General features: G+C 54.7%; 1 protein-coding gene across 2 annotated transcripts in view; it reads left to right on the plus strand.

Moving 5' to 3' along the window:
• Positions 1–20632, plus strand: part of RAB26 (RAB26, member RAS oncogene family) — a 31626-nt gene that overhangs the window by 8053 nt on the left and 2941 nt on the right. The window contains exons 1-7 of one of the 2 annotated variants that reach the window (XM_085237274.1): positions 2814–3186; positions 4934–5044; positions 18402–18443; positions 19032–19098; positions 19180–19232; positions 19990–20055; positions 20484–20540. In XM_085237274.1, the coding sequence (XP_085093400.1) occupies positions 3001–3186; positions 4934–5044; positions 18402–18443; positions 19032–19098; positions 19180–19232; positions 19990–20055; positions 20484–20540 (582 nt within the window). In that variant the 5' untranslated portion in view covers positions 2814–3000. Of the gene's footprint in view, positions 1–2813; positions 3187–4933; positions 5045–18401; positions 18444–19031; positions 19099–19179; positions 19233–19989; positions 20056–20483; positions 20541–20632 lie in introns of those variants that run through there. The other variant, XR_014886735.1, reaches the window with a different exon arrangement.

The raw sequence follows: 20632 nt of genomic DNA on the forward strand, positions 1-20632 counted from the left end.
TTGCATGGAGGCAGAGGGAAAGTGCTGAGCTCTCAGTGTTTTGCCCAGGTTCTTTGTCACTGCTGCACCATGGCAGCACCATGGGCAATGTGTTGGCCTTGTCACCATGGTGTCACTTTTGCCTGGCTGCCCTCCTTTACCTCCCATCTGGGTGATGTTTGTCCTCTCTTTCTGTGACTTCTCTTTGGAGTCAGAGCTATGTTTGCTCTTCACCTGTAGGAGCAGAGAAAGCAGAGTGAGATACCAGCCTGGGAGAACTGAAACTTGGCTGGAGGTACTGCCATAGGTGATGGCAGAGACAAAGCTGAGCCGCAAGCAGAGCATGGCAGGAGCCTGCATCAGCTTCTCTGCAGCTGCCAAGCCACCCGGTGAAGAAGGCAGCTGACATGGTGGGAAGAGCATGTCCTTGCAAACTCTGCCACAAGGACAGCTCCGCTCCATCTGAGCCAGTGATGGAACCAGAGACCAGCAGGATCAGGCTGCTGGAAGGGCACTGCCAGCACCCCCAGAAGGGAGACCATGAAGGTCTCAACCACAGGTTTGGAATTTGCCAGGAAAGGCTCTGCCTGGGTCTAGCAGGAGGCTGAGAGCTGTGGTCCTGCGTGTGCTGGCAGCACAGCAGAGCTCTTGGGCTGATGGTCCTAATGGGGTTGTGCTGATTGGCTGCCTTGAGAAACAAATCCACTTACATGGAGATGTATGGGAGAAACAACCGACCGCTGCCGGCCCCACTCAGAGCCTGCCAGATCCTGCAGCCCTGCTTCCCCGAGGCACGCCGCATCTCCAGGCGTGTGTTGTTCCATTAAGCTATTTTTAGCAAACACATTCCCCTTATTTCAGCAGCAGTTATCTGATTAGTTCCTGTAACTATATGAGGAGCAACATTTCCAGGCATGACTGAGAGCTGTGAGCAGGCTGTGCCTCTTCACATGCATTTTCTCAAAGGGAAAAACTTGCTGGGGCTGCTTCTCCCACTGTGCTCCCGCGGCTCCCAGCACCTGCATTGCATGCAGCCGAGCTCTGCAGCACGCGACCTTTGGCAGAGCAGCAGCCAGCAGGCAATGTCCCCAATGCCACCTGCATAAGGGACCATCCCTGTGCCGTGTTGCTGCGATGCAGCGGTGATAAGCAGCTGGCTTTGTTTGCTCTGAGCACACGGCTCTTAAAGATTTCCATCATCATCAGCTGTGGTAGGGATGGGGGAAAAACAAAGTCACTTTGCTAAAGCAGTGCTGGTCCCAGGGAGGCTGTGCACCTTTCCCCCCTGTGCAGGGAATGCCCCACTTTATTGCTGCATGGGGACAAGCTAAAAATCCCATGGAGCCATTGCTAGCTCCGGCATTGTACTTTGCTCCCTCCGCCTCTATTGACCACAACTGTCCTGGAAAATGAGATTATAGAGCAAAGCCTTGGCACCAAGTCTGCTCTGCCAAGTCAGGTCCTCTATCTCCTGGATGGATCATGGCAGGAAGAGGGTGAGAAGCTTCTGCTGTGACAGCTTTATCTCCAGCCTCAGCAGAAGGGAGCCCAGAGCTCCACGGCCATGGCAGTGTGTGCGGCTCAGGATGGCAGAAGGGGATCCTGGGGGAACTGAGCCCGACTCATCACCCCCATCCATGACAGAAGTGCTCAGAGCTCTGCTCTCTGCCTCCCCCCTCCGCAGTGGGAATGTTTTGAGAGAGCAGAACAGGGATTCACTGCAGCTTTAAATGCCCTCAAAGGAGCTGTTCTGCTGCATGCAGGGAAGCACTTCCCCGGGGGCATTACAGGTGCAGGAGGGGAGGAGAGGACTTGGGTGCACTGAGGTGCCCACTTACGCAGCTCAGCCCTTGGGGGCACTGAAGGTCCCAAAGAGCAGCGCTCGTTCCAGCTGTAGCAGCACTACAGTTTCACTGTGATGCGGTCTGGGCTCTGCCCGTGGCTCAGGTTGGTGTGAGCTCCTTTGTATTGGCCATCAGCTCCTCCTGGGCTTGTGCAAGCCCTGTTACTTATTTATGCCTTCATTGTGTGCCTGCCTGGCTTCTCACCAGGGAGATTTATTTGCCTCTCCTGCTCCGATAGGACTGCTGGAGCCTCCTTCTGCAGGAAGCATAAAGCTGTGCCGCTGGAACTCTGTCACACAGCTAAAGACATTTATTTCAGTTGAGAGAGTCGCAAGTGCCTCGGGTGACACTTCATTTGCAGCCAGAAAGAAAGATGCAAAGAAAGAAAGTGTTCCTCACTGAAACCAGTTGCTGAGACAGACTGAGGATAGCACAAGTTGCCAGTAGAGCAGACAGCACCCGCTGCCCCCCAGAGTATGCTCTGTCACCCCCATCTCTATGCCTGCTCCTCTCTTCCCTGTGCTTGCCTCTTGCCCATGGCCCTGCCCAGGTGTGGAGCAGTGCGGGAGCTCCAGCTGCCGGAATACGGGCCCAGATCCAGAGAGCAGCCGTCCCCATGCACTGCTGTGAGGTGGGGGTATGCAGCAGCTCAGGGGCAGCAGGCAGAGCGTGGAACACAACACTGCACCCACATGAGTGAACGTGCCCGTGCTGCACCCCTGGATTAAGTGCGCGGTGTACTGCTCCTTTTGTGGGTGCAGATGCACGGTGCACGAGCATCCTTCGTGGGTGCAAACGCACGGTGCACTGCTCTCTTCGCGGCTGCAAACGCACAGCGCTGCTCCCTCCCTGGGGGCAAATGAAGGCTGCTGCTCTCTTCGTAGGTGCAGACTCACGGTGCGCTGCTCCCTTAGTGGGTGCCCTCGGGCCGCCCCTTCCCGCACGTGCGAGTGCCCGCAGCTCCGCTCCCCTCCCGCGCGAGCACCGCTCGGAGCACAGCGCGCAGCGGAGCGCGGCCGGGGAGGAGCGAGCGGGCGCGGAGCGGAGCGGAGCGTGCCCGGCCCTCGCCACCGCCCCCGCGGCGCTGCCATTGGAAGCGGGGCCGGGCCCGGGCCCGGGGAGGCGGCGGCGGCGGCGGTACGGCCCCGCGCCCTCAGCGCGGCCGCGCTGCCCCGGCATGTCGCGGAAGAAAGCGGCACGGAGCAAAGGCGGCGGCTCCGCGCCCTCCGCCGCGCTGCCTCCCTCCGCCGCCGCCGCCCCGCGGAGCCCCGCGCCCGCTCCGGAGCTGCCCCGCAACGGCGGCGCTACGCCCGGGCGACCCTCGCTGAGCAGCAGCGGAGAGTTCTACGACCTCGCCTTCAAGGTGCGAGAGGCTGCGGGAAAGGGACTGCCCGGGGAGGGGCGGGCCGGGCCGGGCCGGAGCAAAGCGTGGGGTGCCCGGGGACGTGGGGGGGTGGGGGAGTCCGTGGAACCGTGCCGTGCCATTACGAACCGAACCGTGCCGTGCAGTTCCGAGCCGAGCCGTGCCATTCCACGCCGTGCAGAGCGCAGCAGCCCTCCCCGCGGCCACCGGCAAAGTTCCTCCGAGATGAGGTGGCCGTAGGGCACCTACCGTCGTGCCCTCACCCTCTCGCACTCCGTGCTGTGGCCGCTCGCTTCCCGCTGCCATCCCCTTCCCCACACCTGCAGGGCTCAGCCCCACCACCCGATCCAGGGCCGTGGGTCCAGTGGCTCTGAAGGAGGCTCCATGGAAAGCCCTCCACCAAAGGGCTCTTGCTCAACTTTTGCAAGTGGTGATAGATGGCTTTCTGCCTGGACTGATTACCACAACCTTCTGCTCCCTCTTTACCAAGATAAAGAATTGGGTTATAAACCAGGGTGACAGTTTCTTTGTGTCGCATTGGATCTACTCTGCCTGCTGTTGAACTACCTCCAGCTTGTGCTTTCCTGTAAGGGCTCAGCTGGCTCTGTCTCGCTGCTCTGGGTTCTGGCTTGTGAGCCAATCTCATTTCCAACACAGCTCTCTGTAACCCAGCATGGAGCTCTAAGCTACAGGGAAGGTGGTGTTTGCTCTGGTGAGGTCCGAGCATTGGTGTGCAGTGTCAGGAGCGCAGCAGCTGCGGTGTGGCCATGGCATTGTAAGGATTTGAGATGTAGGTTCAGTTCTTTGGGAGGCAGTGGTTGCTGGTACAGCTGCAGCAGCAGTGCAACAGCTGTGCTGGCACGGAGCTGACCCCGCATGGATGCTGCCCTGAGCTCACTTCTCAAACAAACCAAACCATGCCGGGTAGCAAAGGGCTCTGCTCTGTGTTCAGGTGTTCCTCACTGATGGATGCTGTGCTGTGTTTGGTGTAAGCCTGACCTGACGGACTTCCCCTGCTCCCTCTGCTGAGCTGCCCCACAGACAGCAGTAGCCCCCAGGGTGGGCATGGGGCTGGTTCCTGGTGGCACAGCTGCTGGTGGGAGCCCAGCCTCAGTGCTGTTGGGAGTGGTGGGCTCAGGGGTGGGCACACTCCAGGACCGGTGTTGGAAAGTTTTAAAAAAAATCAGCTCTGCTGCTTTGTACTAAAATTTTGCGCACACACACACACAAAAGACTTTTTTCTCCCCATCCCCTTGATCCACACACACACATAAGGGTTTATCAGAGCTCATTGTGTCATGGCTCTGAGTAGGGCTGCATGGGGCAGTCGCAGCAAGCAGCTGCTGTGGGGCACCCCAGGAAAAGAGCCAAAGTGAGCCCCAAGGGGGAGGCATCTGTGGCTGGGGCTGTCTCCATCCAGGTGGAATGGCAGAGCCCATGGCACTGGTTGGTGCTGCTGGCTCCTGTGTGGGTTTGCTTTGACCCAGGGCAGTGCCTGTGTTGGAATCGTTGATATTTGGTCACAGGCTGACAATTTCTGCAGGGACAATGGCAGTCGGGCTCATGGAGGCAGCACCGTGCCCTGGGTGTGTGGAGCAGTGCAATGGAGTGGTGCAGCAGCGCTAGTGCAGCCAGGCTGCACAGCTATTTGTATCCAGGATGGGGTTTTTGTGTTGCAGAGGGGTAATGGCTGCTGTGGAGCTGCTTCAGGAGAACGTTTTCTAACCCTGCTGCCTCCCTCCTGCAGGTGATGCTGGTGGGGGACTCAGGGGTCGGCAAGACCTGCCTGCTGGTGCGCTTCAAGGACGGCGCCTTCCTGGCGGGCAGCTTCATTTCCACCGTGGGGATTGACTTCAGGGTAAGTTGGGATGTGCCGGGTTGGTGACTGTCTTCAGAACACCAAAATGCTGCTCCAGCCATGTGGAGCTCGGCATCCCACACCCCATGAGGACCCCTGGGGCTGCGGGTAGAGGAGGCAGCTGATGGCTGCAGCAGCGTCTAATTATGGCTCTGCATAACAACGGAGGAGTGTGTCCTCCGTGTGCCCTGGGGAGGGTTTGTGTACGCACAACTGTTTGGCTCTGACCATCTGCCCGGTGAAAATATTTCCCTAAGCCAGTGTCGTTGTTTTAAAAACTATGATAGAGAACAATAACAAAGTGACGCAACCCAACATCTCCTCGAGGCATCTCCAAAGCAAACCTTAGGGGCACGGTGCAGGAGCTCTGTGTCACTGATTGGGCTGCGCATCCTTAGCTCATTCTACCCGGACTGAGGATGGTGGCCATTGCCCAGGCAGCATTTTCTAATGCTTTTGCCTTCGGGTACTCTGTTGGGAGCTAGTGGCTGGCTCTCCCAGCTGTTGTTTGGTGGGGGTGTTGGATTGAATGGGGGACCTGGAAACAGGCAAGCAAAACTAGCATCCCCAAAGGGTGGTGATGGGCCATTTCAATCTGGAAGCAGCAATTGGAAGAAGAGTGGAGGGACTGAGGTTTCAGGATGGTTCCCAGCCCCCTCCTGCTCCCTGCAGCAGCCTGGGACATGTGGCACAGTGTGGGACAGTGGTGCTGTAGGTTCCTCTGTCAGCACCATGGATGTCCCTGTGCTGCTCATTCCATGGGGTGATGATGGCTGTGCTGTGCCCTTCCGGCTGCCTTTCTTCATTCAGAACCTGCACAGATGCTGTCCTGGGCACAGACAAAAGCTCTGGTGCCACTGGTTCCTGCAGTTCTACCCCTGTGCCCAGGTGTGAGCATGTCCTGCACTGCAGCTCTTGATGCAGAGTGAGGCCACAGAGGCCACAGATGTTGGTGGATCGAAGCCCATAGTGTTATACCAACATAATCACACCATATTTTGAGTGTTCCTAAAAGGAAAGCATTGTATTACTGATCACAGTGATTGATACCGAGGGCAGTCTTACAACCTTTCACTTATTGATCAGAGTGCTGAAACAAGTGCCACCGAGCAGCAATCAAATTAGGGTTAATTTACTCCTGTAATAGAACTGCTGGAGGTGCATGGGTCTGAAATGGGCGGATTATGCAGCAGGAGACATCAGGAGTGTGTCCTAAACCTCATTATTACCATCTCAGTAAGACGCTCATCATTTTTCAGGGACGTGGAAATAGTTCTGTGATTGTACATCTCCTCTGCCATTACGATAATCCTGTTTGCAGGCGCCGAGTAATTGTGCCCCTCTGCTGTTTGCATTACAATGCACAATTACAGAACTCCAGGCTGAGAGCACCAGCGGCTTCTGCTGCACAAGCACGTTTGGTGTTTAATTAGCATCCAGCTAATAACGGAGCTGTCACACTGCCCTTCCTTTGCCATCCCTGAATTCAAAGCCAGGTTTCTGGCTGAAGCCCTCAAGCCCATATGTGCCAACGGGTGGCTCCGGATTTGGGATGGGCTCTGCTCTGCTCTGACCTCATCCGGTCCCTATGGGGCACCCAGAGCCCTCAGTTGCATCCTTTGGGACTGCCCGGGCAAGTGGCTGAAGGATAGCACTGCCTGAGCAAATGTAAATGAATGGAAGTCCGTATAAAATTAATCAGGCATTAGAATTCCTAATAACCCCCTAGGTTTTTCCCTCCTACTGGTTTAAGTTATGGAGAGTATCTCATGTTTTGTTGTTTGTAATTGTCTCCTAAACAAACACAAGGATGTTGATGTAAATACCAGCATTTCCTTTTCCAAACAGACTGAGGAAATTGCAATGTTAGCATTAGGAAAAAATGCATCAGAGTGGAACCTTTTCAGTTCAGAGATGCCCTTCAGCTTCTTATCCCCTAGTGATCCATTCTATGATGGGAGCGTTTGGGGGTCAGTGCCAGGCTCCAGCCACCTCCATGCATCCACATCTCTGCCTGTCATTGCCATTCTCCCCATCCCAGCATCACTGCCCGTTCTCCAGGGGAGCACAGAGGTGTTAAACAAACACCTCTGACGGTGTCAGCTTTGGGCTCCCAGCCCTTGCTGGACAATAGGTGCCCAGTTATTGCCTCCCACGAGCTATGGCTGCCAGGGCTGTGCTGAGCACTGGTCTACTTCCTCTCCCTGGGCACTGAGGTCCCGTGGGACATCTGGGTCCCCAAAGCCCCAGCATCTCTGCAGCTCACCTCACCCGGAGCTGCCCCAAAATTTTGTGCTTTAGGAGTTTCAGGCAGAAAGGTCCCCCAGAACAGAACCGTGTTAGGAATCAGAGGGGTGAATCCCACCTTTCCCGGTGGGGCTGTAACATCTGCGCTTTGGGAACGTGGCAGAAGTGTGCGCAGGAATGGGTGACAGCTGACCTGGGGTGGTTCAAATGGGGCTGCCCGTGGAGCACGGCTGAATTCAGGGGTCTGTGCTAATTGGACCTGAAAGGAGAGAACATAAAAGAGAAAATTGAAGATGAGTCTTTTCTCCCTGGGAAGAGGCGCTAATGAGGTTCTTCGCACTGAGCCGGGGAGATGCTTTTTGTGTCAGTCAGCCTTACAGACAGGTCTGCAGGGAGCAGCTCTGCCGCTACTTCTCCCGACGTGTGCAGCGCGATCCCTGAGGGCGCGCAGATCTCGTGCTGCAGCCCCGCTCCGGCCTGCGTGGGCTGTCCATCGCAGGGAACGTTTCCCCGAAGCCCCGACCCAGCCCTGCTCGCAGGGACCTCTCTGCTCAGCCTTGGTCGCACTGCTGTTAATCTGCCCCCAGGAACAGCTCCCACGCTCGGTAAATAAAAACTGTCACTGGTGGCCCTGAGCAGTGAGGGGCTGTGGTTCCATCCTGTGCTGCTCCGGAGCTGCGATCAGTGATGTGTGATAGGATTTTTTTGCATAAGATATCAGTTGCATCTCCGTTTGCAGCTCTGTTTGTATGCTGTGCCACGCAGTGTCCCCATGCAGGGGCTGAGGGCTGTGCTCGGCAGTGCTGTGAGCAGCAGCGTGGGGACAAGGAGATGTCCTCAGCTCACATCCCCAAAGGGCACTGCCCATATCACCCGCTGCTCGGTGCCCTGCTGAGACTCAGAGGGAGCCTTACACTCGGTGCACCCCTCCAGTGGCTCTTCCTCTGCTTCTGCATTTCTCGCTGCTGTATGGATGTTAATCGAAGCCAGTTGCTGATTTGATACTTTTGTGTTTGTTGCTGTAAGGAGAGCCGGGCTCCGTTTGCCCAGAGGAGCTTCCCACCCTGCTGCCAGCTTTCAGAGGGTGCTTGTGGTGCTGTTCAGGGACCTCACGTCTATTCTATTGATTTATTTCATGTCCGATTCTTTGGATAGCAGCCATTGTGCAGCTGCTCCCGGCTCCCAGGACAGCCTCTCCAATAGCCGTTATTCCCACACAGCCGAGCCCTGCTTTGCCTTTAGCTGCTGCTCCTTTCCCTTGCAGAGAGATGCAGCTTTGCAGTCTGCTCCCGATCACACGAAGGCAAAGCTGTCATTTGCATGCAGGGCTCAGTTGCCAAGAGATGCTGAGAGCAGAGCCCGGCGGGCTGCACCCTCTCCCTCCCAGCTGCCGGTGTTTTATTCATGTCTTTTTGGCTCTCACATTTGGAAAATAATAAACCTCAATGTGCTCTGGTTCTGCAGCACGGCAATGAGCTCTGAATGCCTGCATGCTGCCGGTAATCCCAGTGGGCAACAGCCTAAATTCCTGCCCTGGGGAAGGCAGAAAGAAATGAGATGATTGCATTCAAAGCAGAAAAGTGCTCGAGTTGCTCTTTACATGAGCCCCAGAACCCAGGCAAGAAAATTCTCAGGCGGTTTGCACGGTGATGTAAAGGTGATCTCGGTGCACAAGGGGCTCTAATATGACCCAGAATGGATTTGGTACCTAAGCCAGCTGTGAAGTCTTGCATCCATCCCAGACAACAGTGAGAGTCCTGGGGCACGGGGTGGATTTTGCAGGAATCGCTGCTCCCGGCTCATTGCTGTGTCCTGCATGGAAGTGGCTCACAGCCCATAAAACATTGAAATAGGGCCAGAGCGAGTCTAAACGGTCTGAATATTTAATGGAATAAATTTGGCTTAATTTCACTTTCATCTTTCATTTGTGATAAAATATTGAATTCAGAGGTGCAGAACTGGGATTTTCTTTGAAAGCAGAGGGAAATGGGGCTTCGTAGTCTGTCCCAGTGCTGGCTGCTGGGGGACGTCCCTCAGAGCTCCCCTGGGAACGGTGGGCACTGACAGCAGTGGGTTCCTGGGTGTGGTGCTGTGGGTCCACGTGCGCCCAGCACGGAGACAGCGTGGGCTGCCTCTCCTTGAGCTGTTGCTGACTCATTCGTTACCGCCGATTAATTATCTGCCCCCAGCAGGCTGCGGCACGTTTTGGAGTAAATGAGCCTTTGGGGCGGCACGGCGCAGCAGAGCTCAGCAGGTCCTGGTGATGTTGGCCATGCAGTCAACAACCCAACGCTTGGGGGAGTGCAGTGGGTGCTGGCACCATGGCTGCAGCAGTTGGGCTCCAGCAGTCATGTCTGGGCAGGGAATGGGTTTAGGCAATGTATGGCAGTGGCAGAGCATCGTGTCCTGGCATTCGTGCTCCAGCACTGGGAACAGGCGGTGCCCACCAATGGTCATCTCCCTTCAGATGAAAATAGAAAATAAAAAAACTCCCCCCCTCTTTGGAAAATGGAAATATTAAAAAAAAAAGGATCCCATCTGAGTGCATGGGAGCTGTGTTTGTGGAGGGAAGGAGCTGTGCCTGAGCCATTGTCCACTCGTCCTTGGCTGGCAGTGGGGGGGGTACTGGTTACTATGGAAATGGGGAATGGGCAGATCGAGTGCTTGTTTACCTGCAGAGCTCTGCCACAAGGAAACCAAACATTGAGCATCGTGCTGGTGGCTGCTGGGGACAAGGGGTGCGGTGAGTGGAGGAGGATGAGGATGGGCAGTGGGAGCTGGTGGGTTTTCTGTGCAGGACATCTCTGCCCACCCCATGGGAACATCCCTGCCCTCCCCATGGGGTTTTGCCTTTGGTCAGAATTGGAGGAGAGCTGTGCCATCCCCTGGCTTCATCCCAGTGGTCACTCTGCAGAGCACTCCATGGCTCTGTTCATCCGACAGGGGCACGGAGTATTTTTAACCCTGGCTAAGCACCAAATCATTACCTCGAAGGACTTCAGAAACCTCTCTGAAACAACAGCAAATATTTCATATTTATGCCTGCGTGGGAGAAAATATTTCTCCCTGATTGCAAGTAATATCTGTCAAGAGCTCGTGCAGCTCTGGAGGATGGTGCACATCCCAGGGCACAGAGCGGACCCACGGTGTCAACACCAGCACAGCACCACTGTGGAGATGCAGCCGGTTCCGTTGTGAACATCTGGTGAGGTTTTGTTTCATTTTGTTTTCAATTTTGTCAAAGCTGTTTAATGAAGGATATCTGTGCTCAGCCGCATTTGTGCAAATGATCCCACACTGGTTCCATGCCCAGAAGCCATGGACCTGCAGCGAGCCAGGACCTTGTGGGCCCTGGTTGAATCCTGAGTGCAGCTCCGGATGCTTTCCTGCTGGCTCTCAGGCCATGCTGTTCCTATGCCCAAGTGACACATTTGGGAAATGGAGGCTTTTGCTTTTCCAGCTTTGCTTACGCGGGTGTCTCTATGGAAACCGCTCCGCCGTCCTCCCCTCGCCAGCGGGCTCCGATGGCTGAGGGAAGGGAAGGGCTTGTGGAATGTGCACCGTTTGGGCTTTGGCCCCATGATCAGTGAAGCCCCTCTGTGCTGCTATGGCTTTTGGTGCTAGGATTTGTCACCCCATGGGACTGGGGCAGCTCTGCCCCCTGCACCCAGCCCAGCCCTGCGCTGCTATCCTGACGGTGGTCCTTGAAGTTCCCTCCAACCCTGGGCGTTTGATGATTCTGTGATTTGTTCTATGATTCTACAATTGATTCACTGGTTCAATGATTCTATGAGTGATTCATTGATTCATTGAATCTATAATTTCCTGTTCCCATCCTGCCATGGAGAGCTCTTGGCATCAGCACCACGTCCTTTGCTCTGAACCTTAAAAAAATGCCCATTCATGAATGCTTCCCTCAAATCCAGGCTGAGGGGGCTGCCAGGCAGAACCAGCCCCTCTTTGGGGTGCATTGACCCTGCTGGCAAGGACCTTGCTTGGCTGCTTGGGTGGTGATGCTGAGCATTGGGTTGGAATTGCTGGGTTTTGCTTCCTGGTATTACGCTGATGGCTGCAGATGTGGCACAATGGTGGAAAGGTGCTGCATCCATTAATGCAGCCAAGCCAAGTTGACAGGGCTTTGGGCACCAACATGTCTGCAGGAGTCGGTGCCATCCGTGAGGTCCTGCACATGCAGTCAGCCCATCCCTGTTCTGGGTTCACCCAGGTTGTGTCTGCCCCGTACCTTTGGCTCACTTTGCATTTTCCCTGCAGTGCTCTGTGTGGTGTTGAAGCAGCTCATGTGGGCTCCTCGGTGCACACAGCCCTTCTCGCTGCACGCTTGCTGTTATAGCGGAAATGCTGAGGGCTCACTGCTACTCACAGCGCCTCTTTTCAGAGCTGAGCGTGGGTTTTGGCAGCAGTGCTGGGCAGCCCACGCTGCCTCAAGCAGTGCCAGCCTGGGGAAGGGCTGGCAGGGACATGGGTGCTGTGCTGTGCAGGACTTTCTTGAACCCATTAACATGCCACATGTATTAACGTGCAGGAATTAATGTGAGAGGTGCTTGACAGCGCCCAGAATAACTTTGTTCCTGAGCAAGTGTTACTGCATGGCATATGTGTTTTTACCCACTGAATAGTGACACACATGAGGTCACCATTTGTGCTAAAAGCACAGCTCGCTCAAGGGACCCAAGCAAAACCCGCCAAGGTGACTGCAGGCGGCTTTGGGTTCAGTTTCATTTGCAGGAGGGTTTCCACCCTCTCTGTGGAGCAGAGCCCAGTGGAGCACTGCCCTGGTGCTGGGGCAGCAGTACAGGATTTGGGCAGATGCTGCTTTCGGGGAAAAAAAGGTTCATGGATGGAGACTATTGTGGCAGTGCAATACAGCAGTGTGCCTGCTATGCCCAGCACCTTGCAGTCCCCTGGGCACTGCAGTGCGGTTGCATGCGTGCACTGAGCCTGCAGCAGGGCTGTGTTTGCAGTGACTCGTGGCTTCTTACTGGACATTTTCATTGGACTTTTGCTGGGTAGCTGTGACAGGAGTTGAAGGTTGGATGGGGTTTCACTGCCTGCAGATAGAACACTTTCCCAGTGGCGGCCGCTAGTCTCCTTTGCTTGCTGGGTGTTGGCACTGAAGGCGAATCTGGCAAAGGGGAAGCAGGAGGTGGCAGAAGGAGGAGACCAAAGCTGTGGGTGCCAGGAGGTGCCCATCGGCTCCATTCCCAGTGCAGACGCTGCAGCACAGCCTGTGCCTGGCATACGGCATCATTGCTATAATTGCTGCCAAGGTGCTGTGAGATGCCAAAGATAGGTCAGGGAGGGGCTGGGCTGTGTGGTGCCTGCTCTGAGCCTCGCACCCAGACCAGAGCAGCCTGCTTTCCATCACAGTGTTGTAGCACAGCTGTGTTGTTTCCTGCTTACCCATCTGAAATGTGCCAGTGCTCAGCAGTGCTGCCCAACACCTTTGGCATGCTGTGGGTCCTGCATGGCTGTGGGACATGTGGGGCTGGGCCACGGGTTCTGCCCCCAGTGCTCCCCAGCTGCTTCTTTGCAGTCTCTCTGGGATCACTTTGCAGCTGGCAGCTCCAAACTGATGTAGAAACCTTGCAGAGAGCCCACTTTGATAGCAAGAGGAATGCAAGAGCTGGGAATATTGCTGAAAAGCAGAGAAGCCGATCGTGTGCCCAGTGCTGGCTTGCAGCAGGCATGGGTTCCAAGCACCAAGACCTTGTATGTATGGGCCATTGCCAGTGTCTCAGTGGAATCATACATGATAGATTGCAGTCATTTACTTGCTCTCTTTTCCCTAAATTCTTCCTTTGAAAGGCACAGCTGGACCCAGGTTTCCTGCTTAGATGGAGCTTGGCTTCCCAGAGCTGCCTGGCGGTGCAGCCGCGGGTGAAAGATGAGTGTGTTTGTGCTGGGATGCGATAAAAAGCTCCAGATCCATTTGTCAGATCTGTGGGATTTTTTTATTTTTTATTTTTTTAGGGATGAGGCATGCTATTTAATAATGCTGTTTGCAGTGTTGTCTGCAGAAGATGCTCCGTTACTGCCAGATGCTGCCAGGATTCTTTCCTGATTTCCTTTAATTGGATTGCAAAGTCATCTCTGAAACTTCAGGCAGGTTTCCATCCTTTTGGGTGCCAGAAAGAAAGAAGCCTGGCTGCACCTCCAGCTGTAATTATAGACCCTGCTAATTGCATGCCGTGATGGATGGAGCCAGGGGCCTTCCTTGGGCACATCTCCATTGAGCTGAGGCACATTCCCTGCACTGGAGGAAGGCACAGTCCTGCAGCAGCGACCACACAAGGTCAGAGCAGCCCCAAGGCTGCAGGGCTCAGGTAAGATTCCCAGGACCCCGATCCAAGGACTGGGACTACAATCAGGGCTGTGGGTGCTCATCCAGGGGCTGCTCCCCACTCTGTGGCTGGTATAGAACAAGCTGAACAAAGCAGATTGTTTCATTTCTGATGCTTCTCTGGCACAAAAACTGATGCCAAATTTTCTTTTCCCTCAGGAGCAGAGCAAACAATTCCCTGTACAGCGTTAATTGATGACCCATTTTTCATCCTCATAGCATTGACAGGTGCTGTGTATGTTGTACGTGAGAACAGATGCCACAATAAACGTGCTGTGGAGATTCCTGTTCTGCTTTGCAGCATGCTATGTTGTTGATAAAGAAAATGAAGATAAATACGCTGAGCACTGTGTTACTTATCCCCACTGTTGGCACAGATTGGCGTGAGCCATCTCTGCCCCTTTGTTTCCGAGGCTGCTGGTTGGGAAGTCAGCATGGCTATTTTAAAAATCTCTCTTCTGTGATAAAGCAGAAGAGATGCAGGGGTGAGCCTCCTTGGGGCCGTTCCCCAGAGCATCCCACGCTCCCAGATCCCAGTGTTCTCATTCCATGGGCACTGCTGGGTTCGGATGGGGGAGGCTTTGGGGAAGGATGCTGAGGAGCAGAGCAGGGCCTTACTGTAAAACCTATGATCCTCAACAGATCCTCTTACCCCTAATCTGCCCCTGAGACGTGTCTCTCTGCTTCTTGCCAGAAAAACCTTTTATGTGCAGGCTGATGCGAATAAAAGCTGATAAGCCCCTAATTCTTTGGTGTATCTGCTCTAAAAAGAGGATTGACTCTTATCTGCTGTGGGGCTGGCAGCCAGGGAGATGCTAATTGCTCTTTAATGCAGTGTGCATGGCCCTGGAGGAGAGGGGCAGGTGGGCTCCTTCCCTGTGCTGTGCTGGGTGTTGGGTACTGCCTGGTTCTGTGCCTGTCTGCTGCTCCACAACGTGGAGACACCGAGTTGGCATCACTCTGGGGGCTCGTGTGAAGCTGCAGTAGGGTTCAGCAGTGCTTGTGCTACTCCAGTGTCGGTTTGCAGTTGTTGGGACTTCAGTATTTGTTTAGCTCTTCTAATAGATGTTGATTTCAGATCCATGAGCAGTGTTTGCCTGCTGCTCTCTTGCTGTGTTTCCCCCATCAGACACCACGGGAGGTTTACAGCCAGATGACAGGAGGTTTACAGCCAGCTGACTTGCAGGGCTGGCCCTGAGCAGGGATGAGGGATGCTTTGGGGCTGAGGGATGCTCAGGGCCATGGTGACAGCAGTTCTGGTATGGGATGCATTCTCACCTGGGACCTTTCCTCCCTTAGAGCATCCCATGCTCAGCCCTAGCTCAGTGCTGTGTTATCATTGTGAGCTGCGTGCCGGAATGTGGCAAAACTGCTGTCCTGGGCTGCAAGTGAGCAGGGATTGGATTTTTTCCTTTTCTCTATCCACCCACTGAGGCTTCTTGAATTTTTTAGGGCTGTTCTTAGAGCACCTGTGCTGCCCCAGGCCGGGCTGCTGTGGCTGGAGGTGCTGAGCTCGCAGGCAGCACGTGTGTGTTCCCTGGGGAAGCTCCAGGATTTTAATGAGCAAATTGTGGTGTCCTGCTGCTCTGGGCAGCTTTCCATATTGATCCTTCATCCATTTCCATCGCTGCTCTCACAGACAGTGTGTGTGTGTGTCTGTCTGTAGGTGCAGTTCTGCTTGGCTGTGGGGTGTCTGTGCTGGGACAGGAATTTGGAGTCTGCGCACCGATGGCATTTGGTGCCATTCTGTTCCAGCCTCGATGCAGGGGTGGCTGTAGTGTCCACCCTGTGGCTAAAGTCCCAGCAGTGGGCTGGCCTCAGGGAGTTCAGGGTTCTCAGGGAGTGACCATGTCCCCAACCCTGAGTCTCCCCATGCCATTGGTGTTGCCATACCATCACTGTGCATGGGGGTGATGCTGTGGCTGGGTTACCCTGAGCCCTCGGGTGTGCTGGGGGAACCAGAGGGAGTTCTCCCCATCCCCATGCTGGAGGGCTGCAGTGAGCAGCTTTTGATTTGTCAAGTTTAACTGTGAAGCGAGTTAATCCGTGTATCCAACTGAATGCTTAAGGCTTTAATTAATTAATGAGCAAATGTGCAGAAAAGCTGCAGGGAGGCAGAGAACACTGGGTCGGGTTGTCCATGCGATAACTGACCACGAGTTGGTGCTCCTACCTTGGTGGGCAGTGCACGTGGCTCCCAGTGGGACATCCTTCCATGGGCAGTGCCCCAGCAGCAGCTGCAAGCACAATGTTGGAGAGCAGTAGGGTGTGGGGAGCAGCCTGTGAGTCTTCCTTTCCTCTGCTTCCCAATGGCAGTGCTGGGTGGGTGATGCTGCCCATCACTGAGGTCTGTCTGTGCGGTAATTGCATTGCCCCTGCATCTGCGAGGCTCCGGCTTTATTTATCTGGTGTCTTGAGGACAATTTCACTTACAAACATCTTGTTCCTGCAGCAGCGACTCTCTGAGTGTTCCACACTGTAAGCTCTGCTAGAAAATGCTTTGACAGCACTGTCAAAGCCCGTGTGAAAAGCTGCGCAGAACTGCTTTCCTGAACACGCAGAGAGCAACAGCAGAGATCAGTTGCATGGACAGCTTTGCTGCAAGCATTACCTCTGCTGTAGTGCGCTCTGTGAGCCTGTGCTCGAGCGCAGTGCTCCCTCACTTGTCCTGAGTGTGTCCTGCAGTGGATGACCAAAAGTATCAGCTTCATACTGCAGCCTCACAGATTCATGCGTTTTCCCCAGCCTGCCCCAGCAGCACCTCGATGCACAGCTCCCCGCTGCTCTTCCAGATGGCAATTAAGCTTAAGAATCCTCCCCTAACCCAAAATGTAGGGCAGTTGTAATTAGTGTGAATCCCGCTGCTGCTCGCTTGCTTTTAATTAAGCTCCTCCAGAGGACAGGTACTAAACGAGGTGTCAGCACTCACAAGGCGGTTGCGGAGTGAGGCTTGTGGGGTGAGGTTTGCAGTACAGCCACTGCCTGTTGTGCTCCAAGCTCACAGCTGTGCTCTGGGCATCGCTCACCGAGCAGAGAGGGTCGAGGAGCTGCCACACACACCCTGGGCTGCCGCCCCCCACTGCTCGGTGCCAGGCACAGCTATTGTCTGCAGCATGGCTGGGATACGGGTATCAGCCTGAGCTGTGCTGCAGGGCAGAGAGTGCTCTGCAGGTCCCCAAGCTGTCCTGCTGTGGGCAGCTGCAAGCTGTCGCCTGTAGGAAATCACCTGTGGCTGCTGGCAAATGTTCTCCTTTTGTCGAGCAACGAGCATAAATTCTATGAAATATTTAGTGAGAGCTGGCTGATTACAACGAAGAAACGAACAGTCATCCTGGAAAAATAATGTGCAATTATTGCAAGGTATTTTACATCCTACCAAGGCAACTGCAAATGTGCTGATGTTTTCTTAGGAAGGCAGCAGCTCCAGGCTGGGCTAGGTGTTCTCACTGGTGCAGTTTGAAGCTGTGACGCAGCACATCCATCAGCAGCTCCAGCTGTGCACCTTTCCTTTTCGCTTTCCCTTTCCCTTTCCCTTTCCCTTTCTCTTTCCCTTTCCCCTCTGCAGCCGCAGCCAGGCTGCCCACTTCTTCCCCTCCTGGGCTGTGAGTCACTCCTCTCCCTCATCTCCATCACTGCTTTTGAAGGTATTTATAAACCATGTTCATCTCCCTGCGCCCGCTTCAGCAGACAGTGTAAATTTAGCGTGCTTTTTCGCTCCACGCCATCCTCCTCATCCACATCCTCATGGCCATGCTCTAATGGAAGGTAATGGGATTGGCATCACAGCAGGTGCCACCTGGCCCCGTCATTGCTTGGGGTTTTTTTAATCATACCCCGGCAATTACTGTGCTAATTTCAGTGGAACTCTGCTCCTTGCTTTGGCACTGCTTTATGTTTAGGATTGGGTTTGGTTAACACACTGGGGATGCTGAGTGCCTCACTGTGCCTATCCAGAGCTCTGCTGGCTTCAGTGGGACTCTGAAAATCAGCACCCAGGGTGCTGGCAATGCTCTGCTGCTGCAGTCCTGGATCTGTCTGGGAGTGCATGGCATCAAATAAGAAAACTGTGGTTGGTGGTGCCAGGGATATCTGTGTGTCCTGTGCCTGCCTGGTCAGGCGCTGCTGCTGCACGTCACATGGTGACAACTCGTGGCTCACCTTGGAGCCGGTCCACAAAGCAATCGCTGTTGGGGCCAATTAATTTGCTGAGCATACTGGTGGTGTTGTGGGAGCTGCTGGATCGTTATTTGCAGTTGTTTATGCAGGAAGAGGGCACCCAGCACCATGCCAGACCCCAGCTGGGACACAGCGGGCATCACCTCACCACAGATGGCTGTGGGAACCCAGCCCAGTGCTTGCTGGGAGAGTAACAAGTAAAAGCAGCAGGAAAAGGAGATCTGTGTAAGTTGCTAACTGAATATGGAGTCGTTAGCTGTGCCTTTTGAAAGCTGCTAAGATGGGATGCTGGCACTCATTAATTTATTGCCAGAGGTGATCCAGCCCGAGCCACACGCGACATTAAATCAGCGTTGCAGACACGAAGATTTAAGTATCCAAACAGATGTAACTTGCAGCAAGCACAGGAAATGATCTTCTCACTGTGCAAATGCAAATTGCTCCAACAGGAGCTGTGGCTGCATTGTGCAAGTTTAAAAAATGGGGAGAGAATATCAGCAATGCATTGGCAGAGTTGGTGTGGGGCAGCAGCTCCTGGCCTCAGTGCTGCTTCTCTTTTGTCTTGTCTTGCAGAACAAGGTGCTGACAGTGGATGGGGTGAAGGTGAAGCTGCAGGTGAGTCCCTGGAGCTGTGCTTACAGTGTTCAGGGTGTAGTAAAACCCCTCAGAGCCACAGGGCTGGGGACAGCCCCAAGAGTCCAATCTCTGTCCCATGTTTGAAAGCTGCCACTGTGTGTGTCCCCACTTCGCCAGCTGTGTTGGCATGTGGATTTGCACGTGTGTACATGTGCAGCCCAGCCGTGCCAATAGTGCCCACCTTCCCCTGATAGCAGCTCAGTGCTCTGGAAACATCGCTGTGCTAAAACCGGATCAATTCAATGCACGGTCCCTGTGCATCCTTCTGCTGGTCGATTTCCAATGGAGCTCACGATCCCCTTGTCACACATCATGTCCCTGTGGTCAGACTGCTGAGGAACAGGGAGGTGCTGCTTAAATATTTATTGCACTTGTCACTTCTCACCATCCTCAGCAAGCTCCTCTGCAGCTGCAAACTGCTCATGTGCAAATAGATCAGCCCCTGGGTTGCTGCTAGAAGCAAAATGCTGAAAAAACTTTGTGGGGTTGCAGTGTGCTATGGTCGTGTGCTGTTTCCATCCTGTGAGTGGTGGCATGATGCTTTCACCCCTCTCCTCTGCCTTGCAGATCTGGGACACGGCTGGCCAGGAGCGCTTCCGCAGTGTCACACACGCGTATTATCGGGATGCCCATGGTGAGCACATCCCCAGCAGAGCTGGGGGGCTCGGGGAGCACAGCACGGTGCCAGCACTAACACCTACCACTCTCTCCACAGCCCTGCTCCTGCTGTATGATGTCACCAACAAGGCATCCTTTGACAACATCCAGGTATGTGTGGCACCTCCCAGACTGCTCCTGATGGCTTCGGGCAGCTCTGCGTGTTTCTGGGGTGCTATTGTTCCTCCCTAAGCCCTGAATCCCCAGCTGGTGCTCAGAGCAAACCTGTGGATCATTGGCTGCGGGTGACATGGAGATTTGGCAGCCTTTATGATGCTCTGCGCTGGAGACAAATGGGGTTCGGGGAGCCTGGGGAAAAAGAAAGCTGGAAGGAGCTGTGGCTAGTGCTGCCCCACAGCAGAGGTGACACTGTGGGAGGTGGCACTGCGGGAGGTGCTTGCCGGCTGTGCGAGCTGTGGGCATTCCCAAAGGGCTGCAGTCAGTGCCGTGTGCCCAGCTGGCAGCTGCTGAGGGGCTGCTGATGAGGATGCCGGAGGACACGCAGAGAACATTTTCACTTTCCTGGCAATCAGAAAGGTCAATGGACTCGGTTCAGTGACAGATTTATGCCATGTGTAATTACAGCACCAGCTGGATAGCTTGCTCTTGGTGATCAGGGGCAGCCCGCTGCCGGCAGCGAGGTGCTCTCTTGTCCCCACTCTGCTGCGATGCGTCCCCATATTGCCCCATTGCCTTAGCAGCAGACCTGGGCAGAGGAGAGGACCACATCCCGCTGTCCCTCATTCCCTGCGGACCCACAGGTTCCCCACACACGGCACCTGGAGCCCAGGGCTGGGCAGCCCCAGCTGACTCTTCCTATTCCTGAAGCCCATCTCACTGCAGCCCATCTCTGCTTGTGTCCCTCCAGGCATGGCTGACAGAGATCCACGAATATGCACAGCAGGATGTGGTCCTCATGTTACTGGGAAACAAGGTGAGCTGGCCCCATGGAGCTGGTCCTGCCAGGATGCTATGGATGTGGGCAGGGGTGGGTGCAGTGCAGCCATGCAACTGCAGGTTTGGGGGCAGTAGAGGTGCAGAAAATGACCATGTGTCCCAGGGAGGGATGCTGTCATCACCAAAGCTGTGGTCCTGCCCATCTCCCTCCTGGTGCACAGAGCTGACTCCTGCTCTGCGTGCTGATGGTATGCAGAGTCTCTCCCAGGAATGCTGCATTGAATTGAGGTGCTGGAGATGGAAGCAGTGTCCTGTGCTCACCCTGTGGATCTGAGTCCCAGATCCCCCTTGCTGCCAGGGCATTGCTCTTATGCTGATGGGAGGGAATGAGACCTTTCCTGGGGCTTGGGCTTATTTACTGCTGAGCTTCCAAATAATCTCCCTTTGTTCTTTTCCTGTTGGTAGGTGGATTCAGCCCAGGACAGAGTGGTGAAAAGGGAAGATGGAGAAAAATTGGCTAAGGTATGGGAGGTTCTCTTTGCTGCATGGGGGTATTTGTTATGCTCAGACTGGGCAGACAGCACAGCAGCCATGGGGATAAGTGCAGAGTGGGA

This window comes from Meleagris gallopavo, chromosome 16 (assembly GCF_905368555.1).
Source record: "Meleagris gallopavo chromosome 16, MGAL_WU_HG_1.1, whole genome shotgun sequence".
Classification (NCBI taxonomy): Eukaryota; Metazoa; Chordata; class Aves; order Galliformes; family Phasianidae; genus Meleagris; species Meleagris gallopavo.